The 19,913-nt window shown below is 43.1% G+C and overlaps 1 protein-coding gene across 1 annotated transcript in view; it reads right to left on the reverse strand.

Moving 5' to 3' along the window:
* Positions 1-19,913, reverse strand: part of LOC124613178 (sodium-coupled monocarboxylate transporter 1-like) — a 95,697-nt gene that overhangs the window by 43,189 nt on the left and 32,595 nt on the right. Inside the window, exons 6-7 of the mRNA XM_047141817.1 lie at positions 16,779-16,933; positions 7,548-7,688 (exon numbers count right to left, since the gene is read on the reverse strand). Of these exons, the coding sequence (XP_046997773.1) occupies positions 7,548-7,688; positions 16,779-16,933 (296 nt within the window). The remainder of the gene's footprint in view (positions 1-7,547; positions 7,689-16,778; positions 16,934-19,913) is intronic.

The raw sequence follows: 19,913 nt of genomic DNA on the forward strand, positions 1-19,913 counted from the left end.
AGTGGAAGGAAGACAAGGATTTCTGGGTCAGATGAGTATTGGGTAATATCAACAGCAGCAGAAAATGGTATAACAGGTGTAGGATTCGTTATGAATAGGAAGGTAGGGCAGAGGGTGTGTTACTGTGAACAGTTCAGTGACCGGGTTGTTCTAACCAGAATCGACAGCAGACCAACACCGACAACGGTAGTTCAGGTATACATGCCGACGTCGCAAGCTGAAGATGATCAGATAGAGAAATTGTATGAGAATATTGAAATGGTAATACGGTATGTAAAGGGGGACGAAAATCTAATAGTCATGGGTGACTGGAATGCAGTTGTAGGGGAAGGAGTAGAAAATAAGGTTATAGGAGAATATGGGCTTGGGACAAGGAATGAAAGAGGAGAAAGACTAATTGAGTTCTGTAACAAGTTTCAGCTAGTAATAGCGAATACCCTGTTCAAGAATCACAAGAGGAGGAGGTATACTTGGAAAAGGCCGGGAGATACAGGAAGATTTCAATTAGATTACATCATGGTAAGACAGAGATTCCGAAATCAGGTACTGGACTGTAAGGCGTACCCAGGAGCAGATATAGACTCAGATCACAATATAGTAGTGATGAAGAGCAGGCTGAAGTTCAAGGACATTAGTCAGGAAGAATCAATACGCAAAGAAGTGGGATGCGGAAGCACTAACGAATGACGAGATACGTCTGAAGTTCTCTAACGCTGTAGATACAGCAATAAGGAATAACACAGTAGGCTGTACAGTTGAAGAGGAATGGACATCTCTAAAAAGGGCCATCACAGAAGTTGGGAAGGAAAACATAGGTACAAAGAAGGTTGCTGCGAAGAAACCATGGGTAACAGAAGAAATACTTCAGTTGATTGATGAAAGGAGGAAGTACAAACACGTTCCGGGAAAATCAGTAATGCAGAAGTACAAGTCGCTGAGGAATGAAATAAATAGGAAGTGCAGGGAAGCTAAGACGAAATGGCTGCAGGAAAAATGTGAAGACATCGAAAAAGATATGATTGTTGGAAGGACAGACTCAGCATACAGGAAAGTCAAAACAACCTTTGGTGACATTAAAAGCAACGGTGGTAACATTAAAAGTGCAACGGGAATTCCACTGTTAAATGCAGAAGAGAGAGCAGATAGGTGGAAAGAATACATTGAAAGCCTCTATGAGGGTGAAGATTTATCTGATGTGATAGAAGAAGAAACAGGAGTCGATTTAGAAGAGATAGGGGATCCAGTATTAGAATCGGAATTTAAAAGAGCTTTGGAGGACTTACGGTCAAATAATGCAGACTTACAAGCAGTCGTTCTTCCCACGCACAATTCGTGAATGGAACAGGGAAGGGGGGATCAGATAGTGGTACAATAAGTACCCTCCGCCACACACCGCAAGGTGGCTCGCGGAGTATAGATGTAGATGTAGATGTAGATAGATAACATTCCATCAGAATTTCTAAAATCATTGGGGGAAGTGTCAACAAACCGACTATTCACGTTGGTGTGTAGATTATATGAGTCTGGCGACATACCATCTGACTTGCGGAAAAGCATCATCCACACAATTCCGAAGACGGCAAGAGCTGACAAGTGCGAGAATTATCGCACAATCAGCTTAACAGCTCATGCATCGAAGCTGCTTACAAGAATAATATACAGAAGAATGGAAAAGAAAATTGAGAATACGCTAGGTGACGATCAGTTTGGCTGTAGGAAAAGTAAAGGGACGAGAGAGGCAATTCTGACGTTACGGCTAGTAATGGAAGCAAGGCTAAAGAAAAATCAAGACACTTTCATAGGATTTGTCGACCTGGAAAAAGCGTTCGACAATATAAAATGGTGCAAGCTGTTCGAGATTCTGGAAAAAGTAGGGGTAAGCTATAGGGAGAGACGGGTCATATACAATATGTACAACAACCAAGAGGGAATAATAAGAGTGGACGATCTAGAACGAAGTGCTCGTATTAAGAAGGGTGTAAGACAAGGCTGTAGCCTTTCGCCCCTACTCTTCAATCTGTACATCGAGGAAGCAATGATGGAAATAAAAGAAAGGTTCAGGAGTGGAATTAAAATACAAGGTGAAAGGATATCAATGATACGATTCTCTGATGACATCGCTATCCTGAGTGAAAGTGAAGAAGAATTAAATGATCTGCTGAACGGAATCAACAGTCTAATGAGTACGCAGTATGGTTTGAGAGTAAATCGGAGAAAGACGAAGGTAATGAGAAGTAGTAGAAATGAGAACAGCGAGAAACTTAACATCAGGATTGATGGTCACGAAGTCAATGACGTTAAGGAATTCTGCTACCTAGGCAGTCAAATAACCAATGACGGACGGAGCAAGGAGGACATCAAAAGCAGACTCGCTATGGCAAAAAGGCACTTCTGCTGAAGAGAAGTCTACTAATATCAAATACCGGCCTTAATTTGAGGAAGAAATTTCTGAGGATGTACGTCTGGAGTACAGCATTGTATGGTAGTGAAACATGGACCGTGGGAAAACCGGAACAGAAGAGAATCGAAGCATTTGAGATGTGGTGCTATAGACGAATGTTGAAAATTAGGTGGACTGATAAGGTAAGGAATGAGGAGGTTCTATGCAGAATCGGAGAGAAAAGGAATATGTGGAAAACACTGATAAGGAGAAGGAACAGAATGATAGGACATCTGCTAAGACATGACGGAATGACTTCCATGGTACTAGAGGGAGCTGTAGAGGGAAAAAACTGTAGAGGAAGACAGAGATTGGAATACGTCAAGCAAATAATTGAGGACGTAGGTTGCAAGTGCTACTCTGAGATGAAGAGGTTATCACAGGAAAGGAATTCGTGGCGGGCCGCATCAAACCAGTCAGTAGACTGATGACAAAAAAAAGTGTATATACTACGAGCTGTGTGACAAGTTGCATTGTCCTGCTAGCAGATGCTACTGTGCCTAGGAAAAACAAATTGCGTAAAGTGGTTCAAATGGCTCTGAGCACTATGCGACTTAACTTATGAGGTCATCAGTCCCCCAGAACTTAGAACTACTTAAACCTAACCAACCTAAGGACATCACAAACATCCCTGCCCGAGGCAGGATTCTAACCTGCCACCGTAGCGGTCGCTCGGCTCCAGACTCAAGCGCCTAGAACCGCACGGCCACTCCGACCGGTGTAAAGAGGTGCATATGGATAGATACATACACGTGCTGGTCCATTTTGCCTTTGTAAATGACGATATCACGCAGGGAATGCCTGGAAAACTTTTCCCAGCCCATTAAAATCATGTGTGGTTTTTGCTTTTATACATTTCATGCTGTATGTGCCATTGGCCATTTGTTTGATGCAGCATAAATCGTCATTCATCTGAAAAGGCCAACCTGTCTCCACTCATTGGTCGTCCAGTTGCAGTATAGGCGTACAGATTCCAGCCTTCCTTGCCGATGAACAGCAGTATATATCGATGCACGAAGCAGGCACCCGCAGAGGAGACCAATAGTTAACTTAATGGTCGCTGAGGACACACCATTGGTAGCGCTTTGTTTCATCTGGGTGATTAGTTGCTTATCAGCTACACATGTCATCATCGCCCGTGCACAATAGTTCACAGCTGTCGTTTATGGCCCCTGGTGTGCTACAGAAGCCATGGTGCCGGTTTGAGACAACGCCATTTTGTCGTGTACGACATACTGTAACCAATGCGGAATGAGAACAGTTTACGAACTTAACCGTTTCGGAAATGCTTGCACCATTGGAGAATTTACCAATGTTCGTGTCGTTCGGTGGTGGTGGTGGTGGTTAGTGTTTAACTTTCCGTCGACAACGAGGTCATTAGAGACGGAGCGCAAGCTCGGGTTAGGGAAGGATTGGGAAGGAAATCGGCCGTGCCCTTTCAAAGGAACCATCCCGGCGTTTACCTGAAACGATTTAGGGAAATCACGGAAAACCTGAATCAGGATGGCCGGAGATGGGATTGAACCGTCGTCCTCCCGAATGCAAGTCCAGTGTGCAAACCACTGCGCCACCTCGCTCGGTCGTGTCGTTCGGGACGCCAGATAATTTGTTCCGTTTCCGCATTACGACAACGACTGGAATGTTTTCCCGCCCCTCACCCCTGACACGCTTTACATACCCTCCACTGATAGTGCTGCCACCTAATGTCTGTGATTGTTTATTGGTCGCTGAATGTAGAACACAGGTGTTGGTCACAATAACGCGACTGTACCGTGTATATCACCCGTTCGGACAGCCGGGACTGCACCTGGCACATGAAAATGGCGGAGACAATCTTCCTACAATACCCAAGCACCACTCCAGTCGCACTATGTCGTAGTTTATGAAGTTTACTAGCCTGCCCCATACCCATCTGGTGATGACCCCACTTAAGAATTTGGTCTTTGCATGATATATTTTTAGATAGTTTATTCTACCGCATGAACTCGTTTGTGAAATCGAAATCACGACTCTGCTGCAGCCCTGCTGCGCTCTCGTCATCGTTCGTTACCCATAGTATTTTAGTGTACCTGCAAAGGTACAGATCTATGGATCACAATTTTATCTGATGCCCGACAGCACAGCGCTAGCCAGGAAGATGGGTGGCCGAAACCTGAAGACACCTCATCATTTGACGATTAACGCCTATGTGGTTTTAACACATTTTTGACGCCAATAGAGCGTGCGTCCACTGGAACCACAAACTATGCTGAACAGCCAGAGTGAGAAATTAACAACCTTAGTATGCCACTAGCTGTGAGATCGTACGCGTTAAGTATTACTTCCATTTCCTTATCCTGTGTCACATACCATTCAGAGCGATTGCTATTAACATTTAAAAAATCACGAAGCGACGTATACGGCACTGAGACAAATTTATACCGTGGTAATAATACAGAACTCTCACGTTCTTGAAATAAAGAGAGATATTCGACAAGGGATGCAGCATTGCTCAGTAAAAGCTATCCCGATAACTCTATAAGGTGATTCTTATTAACGCTGACGCTGAAAAACCTCCAAAGCGACATAGACGATGCTGTGACAAGTGATTTATTATTACACACATGGTCCCGCAAATGTAGGAAAATACCCCAAGAATGATGACAACTGTTGAACATGTGACTTTTGGGTTATTTCCGACATTTTCGACCCCCTCGTGCCTTATGATAAATCACTTGTCTCAGCGTCTTCTATGTCGATTTGGAGGTTTTTAAATGTTAATGACAGTCACCCTGTAGAGTTATCGAGATAGCTTTTAGTGAAAAATAACGTATCCTTATCGAAGATCGCGTTTTTAATTCAAGAACGTGACATTACTATCCTACCAATCTGCCCTGAGTCTTTCACCATAGCTTCAACTAAAATTTTATTCTAATTACTTTTGATACCTTTTTGTCCAATGACATGTAAATATTTCTAGAACCAATATCGTCATCGTGCAGTTTTTAATTTTATTTTTCACTTATAAATGTAAGCTTGGTGACGTTTCATGAACTTACATTACTGAGTTTGAATTGCATATTAAATACTTCATTACAAAAATATGCACTGGTTTCTAGATGACTCATTGACTTGTATTGCATTGACTGAGTCATAAACTGTATTGATTCTTGAGTTTCTCCCGGCGTATTTGATAATCAAAATATCCACGTGTATGCTGCCGGTCTATAGTGTCCAACGGGCACAATATTTCGGCGATCATACATGTCGCCATCATCAGGTGAACTGACGGACTGAGCTCCTGTGAACGTGCCGGCACGGAGATCCGTACGCGGGCGCGGACGGCGGAGGGAGCGCGCCGCGGGCGGAGGGTATTTAAATCGGCCGCCGCCGCGATCGAACCCAGTTCCCTCTGAGCAGCCATAGTGTACGGATCTCCGTGCCGGCACGTTCACAGGAGCTCAGTCCGTCAGTTCACCTGATGATGGCGACATGTATGATCGCCGAAATATTGTGCCCGTTGGACACTATAGACCGGCAGCATACCCGTGGATATTTTGATTATAAACTGTATTGTTCTATGAAAGTCACAAATTACCATATATCCCGCTCTTCATTTAAACGTACCTTTATTTCCTTTTATGGAACATTTTAATGTTTCCATACTACCTGTGAACTCTTTCATCTAGAGTTTACTGTGACTCTTTATGCACATTTTTGTTAGTGTCCTCTATGTTACTCTAAGATGCATCTAGTTTTCAGTAATGAAGTTTACTTTTAAGCTGTTACTTTCTCGTTTTAATTCCATTTTCAACTGGCCACTCTGCTTTTGAAAGTTTTATCATCTGGCTGATATTTCACAGTGCAACCGGCCATCCATGCATACGAATACTTGTAAATTTTTATTTCTCGTTGTTTACAGTTATTTTGCTTGAATTAAATTGTACAACAATAAATTTACTTAAATTAATTATCATAACGAATTCAAGATACCTTTATTTAAGCTTTTGTATTATGTTCCCCACAATTTCTGGTAAATGTCTTGGCCGTTATGTCCACCATAGTAATAACCTCTCATGAGCTCGTTAACTCTTAGTTAAGCATTGCCCCATTTGATAGTATGGGGTCTCTTCTTTACTAAATTATTTCCCGTCTACCCTTCATCAAGTACAGTTTCAGAACTAGGTCACTATGTCTTTTATCTGTTTCCTCAATCTAAGAAAGCCGCGCAGTTTGAGACGTCACGACACGGACTGAGTGCCGCTTCCGCCTGAGGTTAGAGGCGTCCCTCCAGCATGGGTGTGCGTGTGTTGTTCGTAGCCTAAGTTCGTTTAAGTAGTGTGTAAGTCTAGGGACGATGACGTAAGCAGTTTGATCACTTAGGAATTAACACACATTTTAACATTTTTGAATCTAAGAAATAATTTGTGATATTTTTCTTATTTATCCCAAGTGATACATGCTTTGTGGTTGAAACTTATCATGGAATTCCCAGATCCTTTCTCCTATAGGATTCACTAACATAAAACTACCGTTTTGGAAAAATCCATATCCCTTACTGTAGTGTTCCATTCTCATATATATAACTTTCACACATTTTCATATGTTCCCATAAAGTTAGGGAAGTTATCATCAAGAGTATTCCGCATTGTCGTTCTAGGCTAGACAGTACTGAAGATAGTTTGATGTTGCTCTCCTCCAACTTGTTATCAAATATAAAGTCTTTAATTATTTCTTTTACAGTATAGTGTCAAGTGTCTATTGCTAGGGCAGAACGAAACCTGTTGCTGGCACACATCCTGCTCCTATAGAATAACTCCAACGGGATGGGCGGAATGATCATCCCAATACGACGGACCGATCTTCAACAACAGTGTCAAGTGCCTCTATGAGACATGCGGAGGGATTTGGGAGTTAATCCAGGACACTGGTGCGAAGTCTGGCGATCAGAAACTTCACGCTGCTGCCTTCTCTTCCTTCTCAGCCAGATACTAGTGGTAAAAATTCTTTGCACAATCGGCAATCGGGACAGGAAAAAGCAACCTCCGTATCTAGTGGCAATGTACAGGAGGGTGTTAGTGGTCTTGGCTGGGTATGTGAGTTCCTCTCAACCTCTGGCAAAACTCACTTTCGACAAGCTGCCAGATCCGGCAGCGACATGAACTTCTGTACCATGCCCTGGTGGACGGCGCAGCCACCCACGAATGATGCCGTCGCGCCGATCACCACTGCCCAGAAGGAGCTGCGAACGAATGGGTCGGGGGTCATCCTGCGGACAAAAGGGGCGAAAAGGCATTTAGCATCCAGCCACGTCCTGGCAATTGCAAAATATACAGGAAAAATATTCAAAGTGCAGTGACTAATTATTATGTCCATAAAGGCTACAACTAGTGAGTAAGCAAAGATAATCACTTAGATGATACATCGCTAAGCGTAAAAGTGGATCAAACCGTTAACTTTAAGTGAGAAAAACTTCGCCGTTGGTTATTATGAAATACATTCGGTAATTGAAATTAAGTGTAATAAAGCAATACCAAGAATACTGATCTACGTTGTCAAAGTTTTCTTTACAATGGAATACGTAAGATTACTGCTCCATTTCACTTCTCCAGTACCCACAGAAAATAAGTGATATAGATGTTACTGACAATCTCGTTGAGCAACAGATAAAATCGCTGAAATTGAATATGCATCCTCTGACCCATGTTATCCCTATTGCATTCTGTACAGAACATGACGCTGCGTTAGGTTCCATTTCCACGATATCATGCCGCAGATCACTTGCACAAAAGACAACCCAGTGACCAGAAGAAAGCATTCATCAGATGCGTCCTTTAGCGAAGTACAGAAGTAATCCACAAAACTGCCGTCGAATCAGCTCAGTGAATTCCGAAAACCCATCTAGCGCTTTCCTCATACACTACTAGCTATTAAAATTACTACACCAAGAAGAAATACAGATGATAAACGGGTATTCATTGGACGGATATATTATACTAGAACTGACATGTGATTACATTTTCACGCAGTTTGGGTGCATAGATCATGAGAAATTAGTACCCAGAACAACCACCTCTGGCCGTAATAACGCATGTGCATTGAGTCAAACAGAGCTTGCATGGCGTATACAGGTACAGCTGCCCGTGAAGGGTACAACCTCAGGTCGTAACACATCTGAAATGTAACGTCTACTCTTCAAAGTGCCATCAATGCGAACAAGAGGTGACCGAGACGTGTAACCAATGGCACCCCATACCATCACGCCGGGTAATGCGCTAGTATGGCGATGATGAATACACGCTTCCAGTGTGCGTTCACCGCGATGTCGCCAAACACGAATGCGACCATCATGATGCTGTAAACAGAACCTGGATTCATCCGAAAAAATGACGTTTTGCCATTCGTGCACCCAGGTTCGTCGTTGAGTGCACCATCGCAGGCGCTCCTGTCTGTGATGCAGCGCCAATAGTAACCGCAGCCATGGTCTCCGAACTGATAGTCCATGCTGCTGCAAACGTCGTCGAACTGTTCATGAAGATAGTTGTTGTCTTGCAAACGTCCCCATCTGTTGACTCAGGGATCGAGACGTGGCTGCACGATACGATACAGCCATGCGGATAAAATGCCTGTCATCTCGACTACTAGTGATACGAGGCCGTTGGGATCCAGCACGGCGTTCCGTATTACCCTCCTGAACCCACCGATTCCATATTCTGCAACACAGTCATTTGATCTCGACCAACGGGAGCAGTAATGTCGCGATACGACAAACCGCAATCGCGATAGGCTGCAATCCGCCCTTTATCAAAGTCGGAAACGTGATGGTACGCATTTCTCCGCCTTACACGAGGCATCACAACAACGTTTCACCAGGCAACGCCGGTCAACTGCTGCTTGTGTATGGGAAATCGGTTGGAAACTTCCCTCATGTCAGCACGTTGTAGGGTCGCCACCGCGCCAACCTAATGTGAATGCTCTGTAAAGCTAATCATTTGCATATCACAGCATCTTCTTCCTGTCGGTTAAATTTCGCGTGTGTAGCACGTCATCTTCGTGGTGTAGCAATTTTAATGACCAGTAGTGTATTTTGGAGCAAGGATTTTTTCTAGTTCTTCTGGATGGTAGCACTTGCAATCTGCGACCTCAGTCATATGACGGATATACGCTGAAGAGCCAAAGAAACTGGTACACCTGCCTAATATTGTGAAGGGCCCCCGCCAGCCCGCACAAGTGCCGTAACACGACGTGGCATGGAGTCAACTAATGTCTGAATTAGTGCTGGAAAGAACTGAAACAATGAATCCTGTAGGGCTGTCCATAGGGCTGTCCATAAATCCGTAAGAGTACGAGGGGGTGGAGATCCCCTCTGAATATCATGTAGCAGTGCATCAAAGATATGCTCAATAATGTTCATGTCTGGGAAGTGTTTAAACTCAGAATAGTGTTAACGGAGCCACTCTGTAGCAAGCCTGGAGGTGTGGGATGTCGCATTGTCCTGCTGGAATTGCCCAAGTCCGTCGGAATGCACGATGGACATGAATGGATGCAACCGATCAGACAGGATGCTTACGTACGTGTCACCTGTCAGAGTCGTATCTAGACATATCAGGTATCCCATATAACTGCACACGCCCCACACCATTATAGAGCCTCCACCAACGAATATTTCCCTGCTGGCATGCAGGATCCATGGATTCGTGAGGTTGTCTCCATTCCTGTATGCGTCCATCCGCTCGATACGATCTGAAACGAGATTCGTCCAACCAGGCAACAGGTTCACAGTACTCAGCAGTCCAATGTCAATGTTGACGGGTCCATGCGAGGCGTAAAGCTTTGTGTCGTAAAGTCCTCAAGGACACACGCGTAGACCTAAACATCTCATTCAAACTCACTTATATCTTGATAACCTGTCATTGTAGCAGCAGTAACTGTTCTGACAACTGCGCCAGGCACTTGTCTTATGTAGGCGTCGCCGACTACAGCGCCTTATTCTGTACTTGAATATGCATGCCTACACTAGTTTCTTTGTCGCTTCTGTGTATTCTAGTCTGGTTACAGTCATTATTCTCCCTCTTGAACCACGGAAGCAACTTTTTAATATCTTAATAGATGTCATGGCATCCTAGCCGTTCTTCTAATCAATGCTTTCCATGTACTTCTTTCATCGACGATTCTGCAGAGTGCTTCCTCATTCCTGACCTTATCAGTCCACATAATATTCAACATTCTTCTCTAGCCTCACATCGGGAAGGCTTCGATTCTCTTCTGTTCTCGTTTTCTCACAGTCCATGTCTCAATACTACACAATGATGTGGCCCAAAAGCACATTCTCAGACATTAAGACATGCGTTTGATACTGGTTAACTTCTCTTGGCCAGGAATGCTCTTTTTGCAGGGCTAGTGAGCTTTTTATGTCCTCCTTGCCCCGTCCGTCATGAATTATTTTGCAGCGTAGGTAGAAGAACTCGCCTACATTTTTATCCCTAATCCTGATATTAAGTTCCTCGCTGTTCTCGTTGCTGCTACTTCTCATTACTTCTATCTTCGATTCACTCTCAGTTCATATTCTGTACTAACTACACTGTTCATTCTATTCAATACCTACTGTAATTCTTCCTCACTTTCACTGAGCATTGTCATCAGCAAATCTTACCACTGATATCTTTCACCTTGAATTTTGATCCCCCTCTTGAACGTGCCTTTAATTTTCGTCATTGCTTCCTCGATGTACGGATTGAACAGTAGGTACGAAAGGCTACATCCCTGACTCACACTCCTTTTAGTTCATGCAATTTGCTTTTGGTCTTATTTCAAAATGGCTCTGCGAACTATGCGACTTAACTTCTGAGATCATCAGTCGTTTGGTCTTATTTCTTCTTGGTTCTAGTGCATATTATATGTTACCCGTCTTATCCTATAGCTAACGCCAATTTATCAGGACTTCGAAGAACTTGCACAATTTGACACTGTAAAAGTCTTGATTTTTATTTGGGCTTGCTTCCATTGTCACCCGCAACGTCAGAACTGCTTCTCTGGTGACTTTACCTTTCGTAAAGCCAAATTGATCGTCGTCTACCAAATCCACAGTTTCCTTTTCCATTCTTCTGTATATGATTCCTGTCAGCAACTTGGATGCATGAGTTGTTAAGTTGATTGTGCAATAATTCTTCCATTTGTCGGAACTTGGATGGATACAGTATTTCTTGAATTTAGAAAAGTAGTTGACTCAGTAGCACACTAACGGCCATAACATTCAAACGGTGAACATCTGACTTGAAGCGACGACTATCTACGTTTATCTGCATCATTTCAGAACAAAAGCAGTCTTGGTTAGTATCAGTGGCGCGTTTCACCCTTTTGGGACATCATCCGATGTGTAAAAGTAGTTTGATGTGCAACCCATCTGTCGTAAAGTCATACAAAATTGAAAATGGACACCACAGCACTTACACTATGTGATCAGAAGTACCCGGACACTCTCCAAAACATACGTTTTTCATATTATGTGCATTGTGCTACCACCTACTGCCAGGTACTCCATATCAGCGACCTCAGTAGTCATTAGACGTAATGAGAGAGCAGAAAGGGGCTCTCTGCGAAACTCACGGACTTCAAAGGCGGTCAGGCGATTGGGTGTCACTTGTGTCATACGTCTGTACGCGAAATTTCCACAGTCCTAAACATCCCTAGGTCTAATTTTTCCGATGTGATAGTGAAGTGGAAACGTGAAGGGACACGTACAGCACAATAGCTACCGGCCGACCCCGTCTGTTGACTCACAGATACCGCCGACTGTTGATGAGGGTCGTTATGTGTAATAGACAGAAATCTATTCAAACCATCACACAGTAATTCCAAACTGCATCAGGATCCATTGCAAGTACTTTGACAGTTGGGCGGGAGGATTTCATGGTCGAGTGGCTGCTCATAAACCAAACATCACAGCACAGGCCTACATTGATGTTTTAAGCACCTTCTTGCTTCCACTGTTGAAGAGCAATTCGGGAATGGCGACTGCATCTTTCAACACGATCGAGCACCTGTTCATAATACACGGTCTGTGGCGGAGTTGTTACATGAAAACAGCATCCCTGTAATGCCCTGGCCTGCACAGAACCTGACCTGAATCCTATGGAATACTTTTGGGATGTTTTGGAACGTTGTCGTCTTCGTCTCAGGACTCACCGACCGACGTTGATACCTCTCCTCAGTGCAGTACTCCGCGAAGAATGGGCTGCCATTTGCCAAACAATATTCCAACACCTGATTAAACGTATGCCTGTGAGAGTGGAAGCTGTCATCAAGGCTAATGGAGGGCCAACACGATACTGAATCCCAGCATTACCGATGGAGAGCACCACGAACTTGTAAGTCATTTTCAGCCAGGTGTCCGGATACTTTTGATTACATAGCGTACATCTACATCATGCTCCGCAAGCCACCTAACGGTGTGTGGCTTCTGGTTCCATTAACTGATCCCTCGTATCCTGTTTCAGTTGCGAATGGCTCATGGGAAGAATGACTGTCGGTAAGTTCTGTATTATCTCTAATTTCTCGAATTCTCTTGCTGTGGTTATTTCACGATATGTATTTTGGAGGAGGTAATGTGTGTTCCGGCTCTTTCCGGAAAGTTTTCTTTCGGATTTTCACTAGTAAACTTCTTAGTGATGCACAACACCTCTCTCGTAGCGTCTGCCACTAAAGTTTGTCGAATGTCCTTGTAACTTTCTCGCACTGACAAAACGATCCCATGACGTACCTGGCAAGGATAGCATATTATTGAACATCACTCAAGAATCGGTCGAACTATCACCGTATAAGCCACTTTCATCGTGGATGAGTTTCATTTTCTTAAGATTCTCCCTATGAATCTCAGTCTGGCGTCTGCTTTTCCTACTTTGTACCAACTTTAATTCCATAGGGATCTGTTGTGGAGGTTCGACCGTAGAGTATAGCAGTCAGTCGCAATCCCATCGGTTTTTATTTAGCATATCTCGATTTCGGATATGAATAGCCATCTTGTTTTATGTGGTCGTCCCACTGATAGTCGATTTTGGTAGGTGCATTATGTCTCAGTGAATGGAACACTATGATACATTTTTAAATAAGTCTTTAGGAGAGGAAATGAATTACCGAATTAAAAATACAGGGTGCCATTTAAAAAAGTCATACTGCTGATTATGACTTAGTAAAAAACAAAGCTACAACGAAGGCAGTCATGCTGATTGATGTCCTCCTGACGGTTAAAGAACATTTGCTTGAAACATTTTGTAATTTGCATCTGGACAAACAATTATTTTGGGTTGTCAAGATTAGTGGGACACCCTGTATATCAATATCTTCCATTTTCTATAAACCTCTCGCCCACAATTAGCAAGAGCCTTCTTGCAACGGTAGGACGAATATTCTGTCTAAAACCGAATTGCTCTTAGACCAAACTCTCCTTCATTAGCGTTTACAGTGTTTCCTTAATGGCTGATGGTTAATTTATTGCTAATTCTTAACAAAGTCTTACCTTAGAAGGTTGTCTCTTTAGACATAATGATGTCAACCGTCCTAGGGTAGTAAACCCTCATATCAAATCCTTGTTCTCCAGTTTGCGGGTTGGATCGGTGGTCCATAAAAACTTTCTGAGGCTCGAAAATGTAAAGGGAAGCCTCGCAAACTCGAAAAACGTTAGGACGATGTGCAGTTGTTTTCGTAAAGCACTTCTGTTGATAAAGCCATTCTGTGACGATGTGAATACGATCTTGAGTTCATGATACGTTTAAGTCAGAAATATGACAACTGGGGACTGATGAAATGAAATGTCGTGTGACGAGGGCCTCCCGTCGGGTAGACCGTTCGCCTGGTGCAAGTCTTTCGGTTTGACGCCACTTCGGTGACTTGCGGGTCGATGGGGATGAAATGATGAAGATTAGGACAACACAACACCCAGTCCCTGAGTGGAGAAAATCTCCGACCCAGCAGGGAATCGAACCCGGGCTCTTTGGATTGACAGTCAGTCACGCTGACCACTCAGCTACAAAAACGGCATAACTGGTAATTATAGGTTAATAACTTTAAAGCTTATCCGAAAAATAATATATAAATTAATATTTATATCTAAAAAAGTAAATAAAAACACATTAACTCTCGAATATTAAGTTCTTTTTTGGAAGAGACTGGATACATTAGGACACTAGTTTTGAAGTTTACGTCAATGACGGTTCAGTAATGGTAGAAAATTAAATATCTAGCGGCTTAGATTGACAAAAGTGGATTGGGTAATATGGAAGTATATTATAGAATACAACGAAGCAGAAAAGTAATAGGGTGCGTTAATTCTTTTTATAAGACAAGAATATTTTTAACAACTAATAGAAAATAGCGGATAGGCTAGTGGTTGAATCGGTCCTAAGCTGTGGATGAGAACTATGGATGTTAAATGCTGATGTCCAAAAAAGGCTGACAGCTGCAGAAACCCATCGTTTACGAAGGAGCGCCAGACTATCAAGAATGGAGGAAAAAGCTAACGATGAAGTAAGAACTAGAGTGATGGCAAATGAAACTGTGATAGAGAATAGAACTGAAAGAAAATTGTTATAGTGCTACATCTGATCATCTGTGCCCTACGAAAAATTTTGACTTCAAACAACCTTGCAGATGTTCTTGCAATGACAGCGTCAACGAAATAATGGACCTTAACGGTACACGCAAAGAGGATACACTAACTATAGAAGCTTGGCAGAAGATGATAAGAGTGTAGTAAAACGTTGTTAATTGATAGTTATATTAATTAATACCGTAATAATAACAATACTAAGAATAACTGTCTATATAAATAAAAATATAAATGTTCGTTTGTACAAAATCGTAAACCTCAGAAAATTCTTTAATCGATTTCTTTCAAATTTTGATACGACGTTGGATTCGTGGATACGTGACGTTTTTGTGCATCTACTGGAGCGCCATATAGTATCCAAATACATATGTATTAATAAAGAAATTTGCAAACACTTCATGTTCATTTGTTCAAAATCATAAATTTCCGAAAGTTCTTCACAGATTCATTTGAAATTTTGAGACAATATTGTATTCGAAGACGCCTGTACTTTTGTGTATTCCTGCAGTGAGCGTACAAAAACACCAGCATTTTCATCTACATAAATAAAAACGTATATGTTCTTTTGTTCAAAATCGTAAATCTTCGAAAATTCTTAACCGCTTGTTTCTAAATAGTGACACATGCGCGTGTTTTTATATACCTGTTTTCTAAAAATGTAAAGTTTAAAGAGGAAACGTCTTAACCAAAAATCTCGAAACGTTCTTCAACGATTTACGTTGAATATTTGTTAGCAAACACGTAAGCTCTATATATGCCTTATTAGGTTATGACTGGAATACTACCACGTAATCTGAATGAGCAATAAAAATAAACGATGCCAAAGGGTGGGGGAAGAGGAGATGGACAGATGGGTGGGAGATGGTTCAAATGGCTCTGAGCCTATGGGACTTAACATCTGAGGTCATCAGTCCCCTAGAACTACTAAAACCTAACTAACCTAAAGACAGCACACACATCCATGCCCCAGGCAGGATTCGAACCTGCGACTCTAGCGGTCACGCGGTTCCAGACTGAAACGCCTAGAACCGCTCGGCCACACCGGCCGGCTGGGTGGAAGAAAAAGGAGAAAAAAAGTGGGAAGGAGGAGATGGACAGAGAGAGGGGCTGGGAGGTGATGGAGAAAATGGGGCAGCAGAAGATGGACATAAAAGCGGAGGAAGAGGTAATGGACAGAAAGATGGTGACAGAAGGGGGTAGATGAAGAGAGAGGGAGAAGGGAAATTTACATGGAAAGGAGGTGATGGACAGAGAGACGGGGGGAGAGAGAGAAAATAGAAGAAGATTGAGAGTGAGGGAGGGAGGAAGTGACGGAAAGAGAGAGGGGGACGGAGGAGGAGATGAACAAAGAGAGAGCGAGGAAAAGATGGACAGAAATCGTAAGGAGAGGGAGGATAGGCAGTATATCGAATTCCCATACATGCTGGAAACATGTGTTTTCTGTTATCTTTCTTTTCCATTTAACCAAAGTAAGCCTCAGCAGCGAGAGGTCAGGAGCAGATATTTCTTAATACAACTTTTCACAGGACCGAGCGTCTACTCTACGGCTACTCAGATTGAGATCTTGTGACTGTGCTGTAGCTGAGAAATCCAGGTGAGGAATTAGAATCACTGTCAGAAACAAAAGTCCAGTTACGCCAGATGTAATTTTACGCTCTGAGAATGTCATCCCATTAAAAATGGACTTGTTGCAAAGACTATTGCCTAATCGCCTACGGCTATGATATTGTGCAGTGTCGCACTTTGCTTACTCACACGAAGAAGGAGACCCTGCCGCCCTCATCGGCGGCCCGCCACACCTCTGCGAAGCCGCCGGCGCTCACCAACCCCAGGATAAGCACCGCGATGAAGGCTGCCAGCGTGACTCCGCTCTGCAGGAAGTCCGTCCACACCACCGCCTTCAGGCCGCCCTGCACCGCAAATAAATTCAGTAGTCTACCCTCCTTCACCAAGTACTTCACATCAGCGAGCAGACACTCAAAAGAATTAACATCCATTTGTTGCTGAATTCCAGGCAGTTTCATTGTTTCTAAGTCCTAACATACGAGAGTCAGATGTTCGAAAGCAGTAAATATTGATTTACAACAGATAGAACGCAGAAACAAGTTTCAGTGTTTTACTGTCCTTCAAAATAGTCACTAGTTTTGCGTTTAACGAATTGCCAGCAATGTGGAAGATGTAGAATATGTAGAATTCATTTATCATGGCCAGTTGCGTTGATAGTTCGAATGGAGCGGTTGTACTGCCCTGGGACTCTGTGTAACAGCGCGCTTCCTTCATGTCTGGTATACAGTCAGAGTCGCAAGCGTCTAAATCCGGGTAGTATGGTCAATGGTACAGCGCTTCGACAATGCTATCGATCGAGTAGAGCAATCACAACTCGCGTCGTATGTACTCTAACATTTCGCGAAAACTGATTGGTGGGTTATACGAAAAGTTCCGAACTTCTTTCTCAAAGTTGGTAGCAGATTTTGTTCCAAAAACGAACAATAACACAGCGCATTGATGGCATGAAGGTGGGGAATGGTATGCGTTAGGATAACACCATCACAGTTGTACAAAGGAATGAAAAATAGACTTAATTCTGAGATTCTGACGAATGTAATGACGGCGTGATTGGCATGATTAACATTTCAGGCGTGGCTCGTACGATTTCGCCCATTAACAGCCAGAGTAATGATAAGGCGTGAGAAAGCCTCACTTCGTTGCTTTCCGAGAGGTACGAACAACGTCGAATCGTAGCCACTGTTCCATCATTCGGTGTATTTTTTCTCATGACCAAGAGTTCCTTCAGAATGTGAAGCAGTCATATGCTCTAATCCTTTCTCTCCGGCCACCTTGCAAATCTTTTGTCGTTGATCTTTGTCCATGTACGCGATACGAAGGTCACCCATCTTGCCACTATTCCACATGAAAATGCGGATTACCCGTAATCCTGATGAAGATATTGATGATGGTTTCGTGCTGCACGCCCTCTGGCGCATTCAGTTTTTATTCAGCTCCGTTGTTCATGTTTCGAAAACACCGTGACATCACTTCATAGGATCGTCCACTATACAAAGCAATATTCTTCTCCTAACTGCACATGCAAGAGATGTAAGAAGGGAGAGCGCATTCGATCTTGCTCTGTGATAAGGGATGACGGGGATGGTCCAAATGGCTCTGAGCACTATGGGACTTAGAACTACTTAAACCTAACCATCCTAAGGACATCACACACAGCCATGCCCGAGGCAGGATTAAAACTTGAGACCGTAGCGGTCGCACGGTTCCAGGCTGAAGCGTCTAGAACCGCTCGGCGACTCCGGTCGGCGATGACGGGGAGAAACGGTATGAACTAAGGTGTGCGTTGCGTCTGCATTGCATGCGTGCCATTATTAATGGTCCAACTCTCTTAATACAGTGCTCAGCTTCAAACGTTTTAAGCTCGCTTAGGGCGCTCTCCAACTAATAAAGAGCGCGCCTCGTTCCCTCCGTGATTTTCGCTCGCACTTGCCCTGTTGGTATAAATTCTCTCATCATTATTTATTCAGTTTAACTAATTTCCGATATATTCAATTTTTTTTAAATAGTTCTTTCAGTTTCTTGTTGTGTTTTGCATTTCAGTTCATTGCATCCCAAAAGTGATGGTATAGGGAGTGAGACTTTAACAGAACTTGTTGAATTGCATATGTTGAAGAAACAGCTTCGATTTTCCTTTATGAAGATATCAGGTTGTTTGTTGCCGAGGTTCCAAAATTTATGCAACATGTGACTGCTGTTAGCACGCATGAAAAAGATTACTGCCATATGAAGCTCCATATCGATCCTTGCAGCTTTCTCCACTGGCTTGGGCAACAGGACATTAAAATTAATAATTAGGTAGGTTAAGTGGTCCTAAACGATTTTTGCAAGAGATTTATGTTACCAAACCATAGAAACCCATCCTGAAGTGCTTTTTAACAGCTTGCTGGATCCTGTTTGAGGGCACTTACGGCCAGCTGCCAAGTTGTTATTTACCGGAGATGCATCCAGTCTGCGACGTACGTGGAAAAACGCAAATTTAATGAAAGAATCGCTTACTGTTGTGCAAATAATGAGGTATTGCAATGGGAAGTGTGTGGGCTGGTTGGGACTGGTGAAACTGATTTACTAAAGAAATTATCGAAATGTAGTTTCCTCAGATTCACTGAGTTTGTGGTCACTGTTCATACGGTCCTGAATTTGTAGCCGTCGTGATGGATGCTTCTGAAACACTGTGTTTCATTACCGCCTAGCTCGCTACTTTTAAAATAAATAACTAGTGGTTACAGCGAGCTACTGATATCGGAAGCTTGTATTGGGGCATTAAAAAAGTCTATTAGCATTCGTAACTGCGACTGGATGCAATGCCAGAGTGGAAAATTTGAGCTACACAGAATGTAGAGAAACGATACCGACGCACTCTGAACAGAGGCGTCTTGAGAATTACATGTAGGATATGAACCCATTTCCAGAAGACGTTACCCAACGACCCTACAAAACTAAGGCCTGCTCCTAGGCCACTGTGTTGGCAGCAAATGTACGTTTCTTATGACCAGGCTTGGGGGTATTTGGGGTATTTGCAATGCAACATCCTGAATGGTATCACACCTGTTACGACGAGTTCCGCTAGCCGCTCTGCTCCGATGGGGTGTCATAGAAGTTGACGTCCTGTAGCACTGTTGGATTGCGTTTTAGGATAAGGGTTCATGCCGCCATCTTCTTCCTCAAGAAACTCTGCACAATCCCCCGACGTGCGAACACTCACTCTGGTATGGTATTATATAGGCTGATTCAACTGCCCCTATAGCTGTCGTTTTATGCAACCTGCGTTGTTAATCTGACCTTCAAAAACCACGCGCAAAGCTTTTCAGATACTCTAGCTCGCTA

The sequence above is a fragment of the Schistocerca americana genome, chromosome 4, assembly GCF_021461395.2.
Source record: "Schistocerca americana isolate TAMUIC-IGC-003095 chromosome 4, iqSchAmer2.1, whole genome shotgun sequence".
NCBI classification, from domain to species: Eukaryota; Metazoa; Arthropoda; class Insecta; order Orthoptera; family Acrididae; genus Schistocerca; species Schistocerca americana.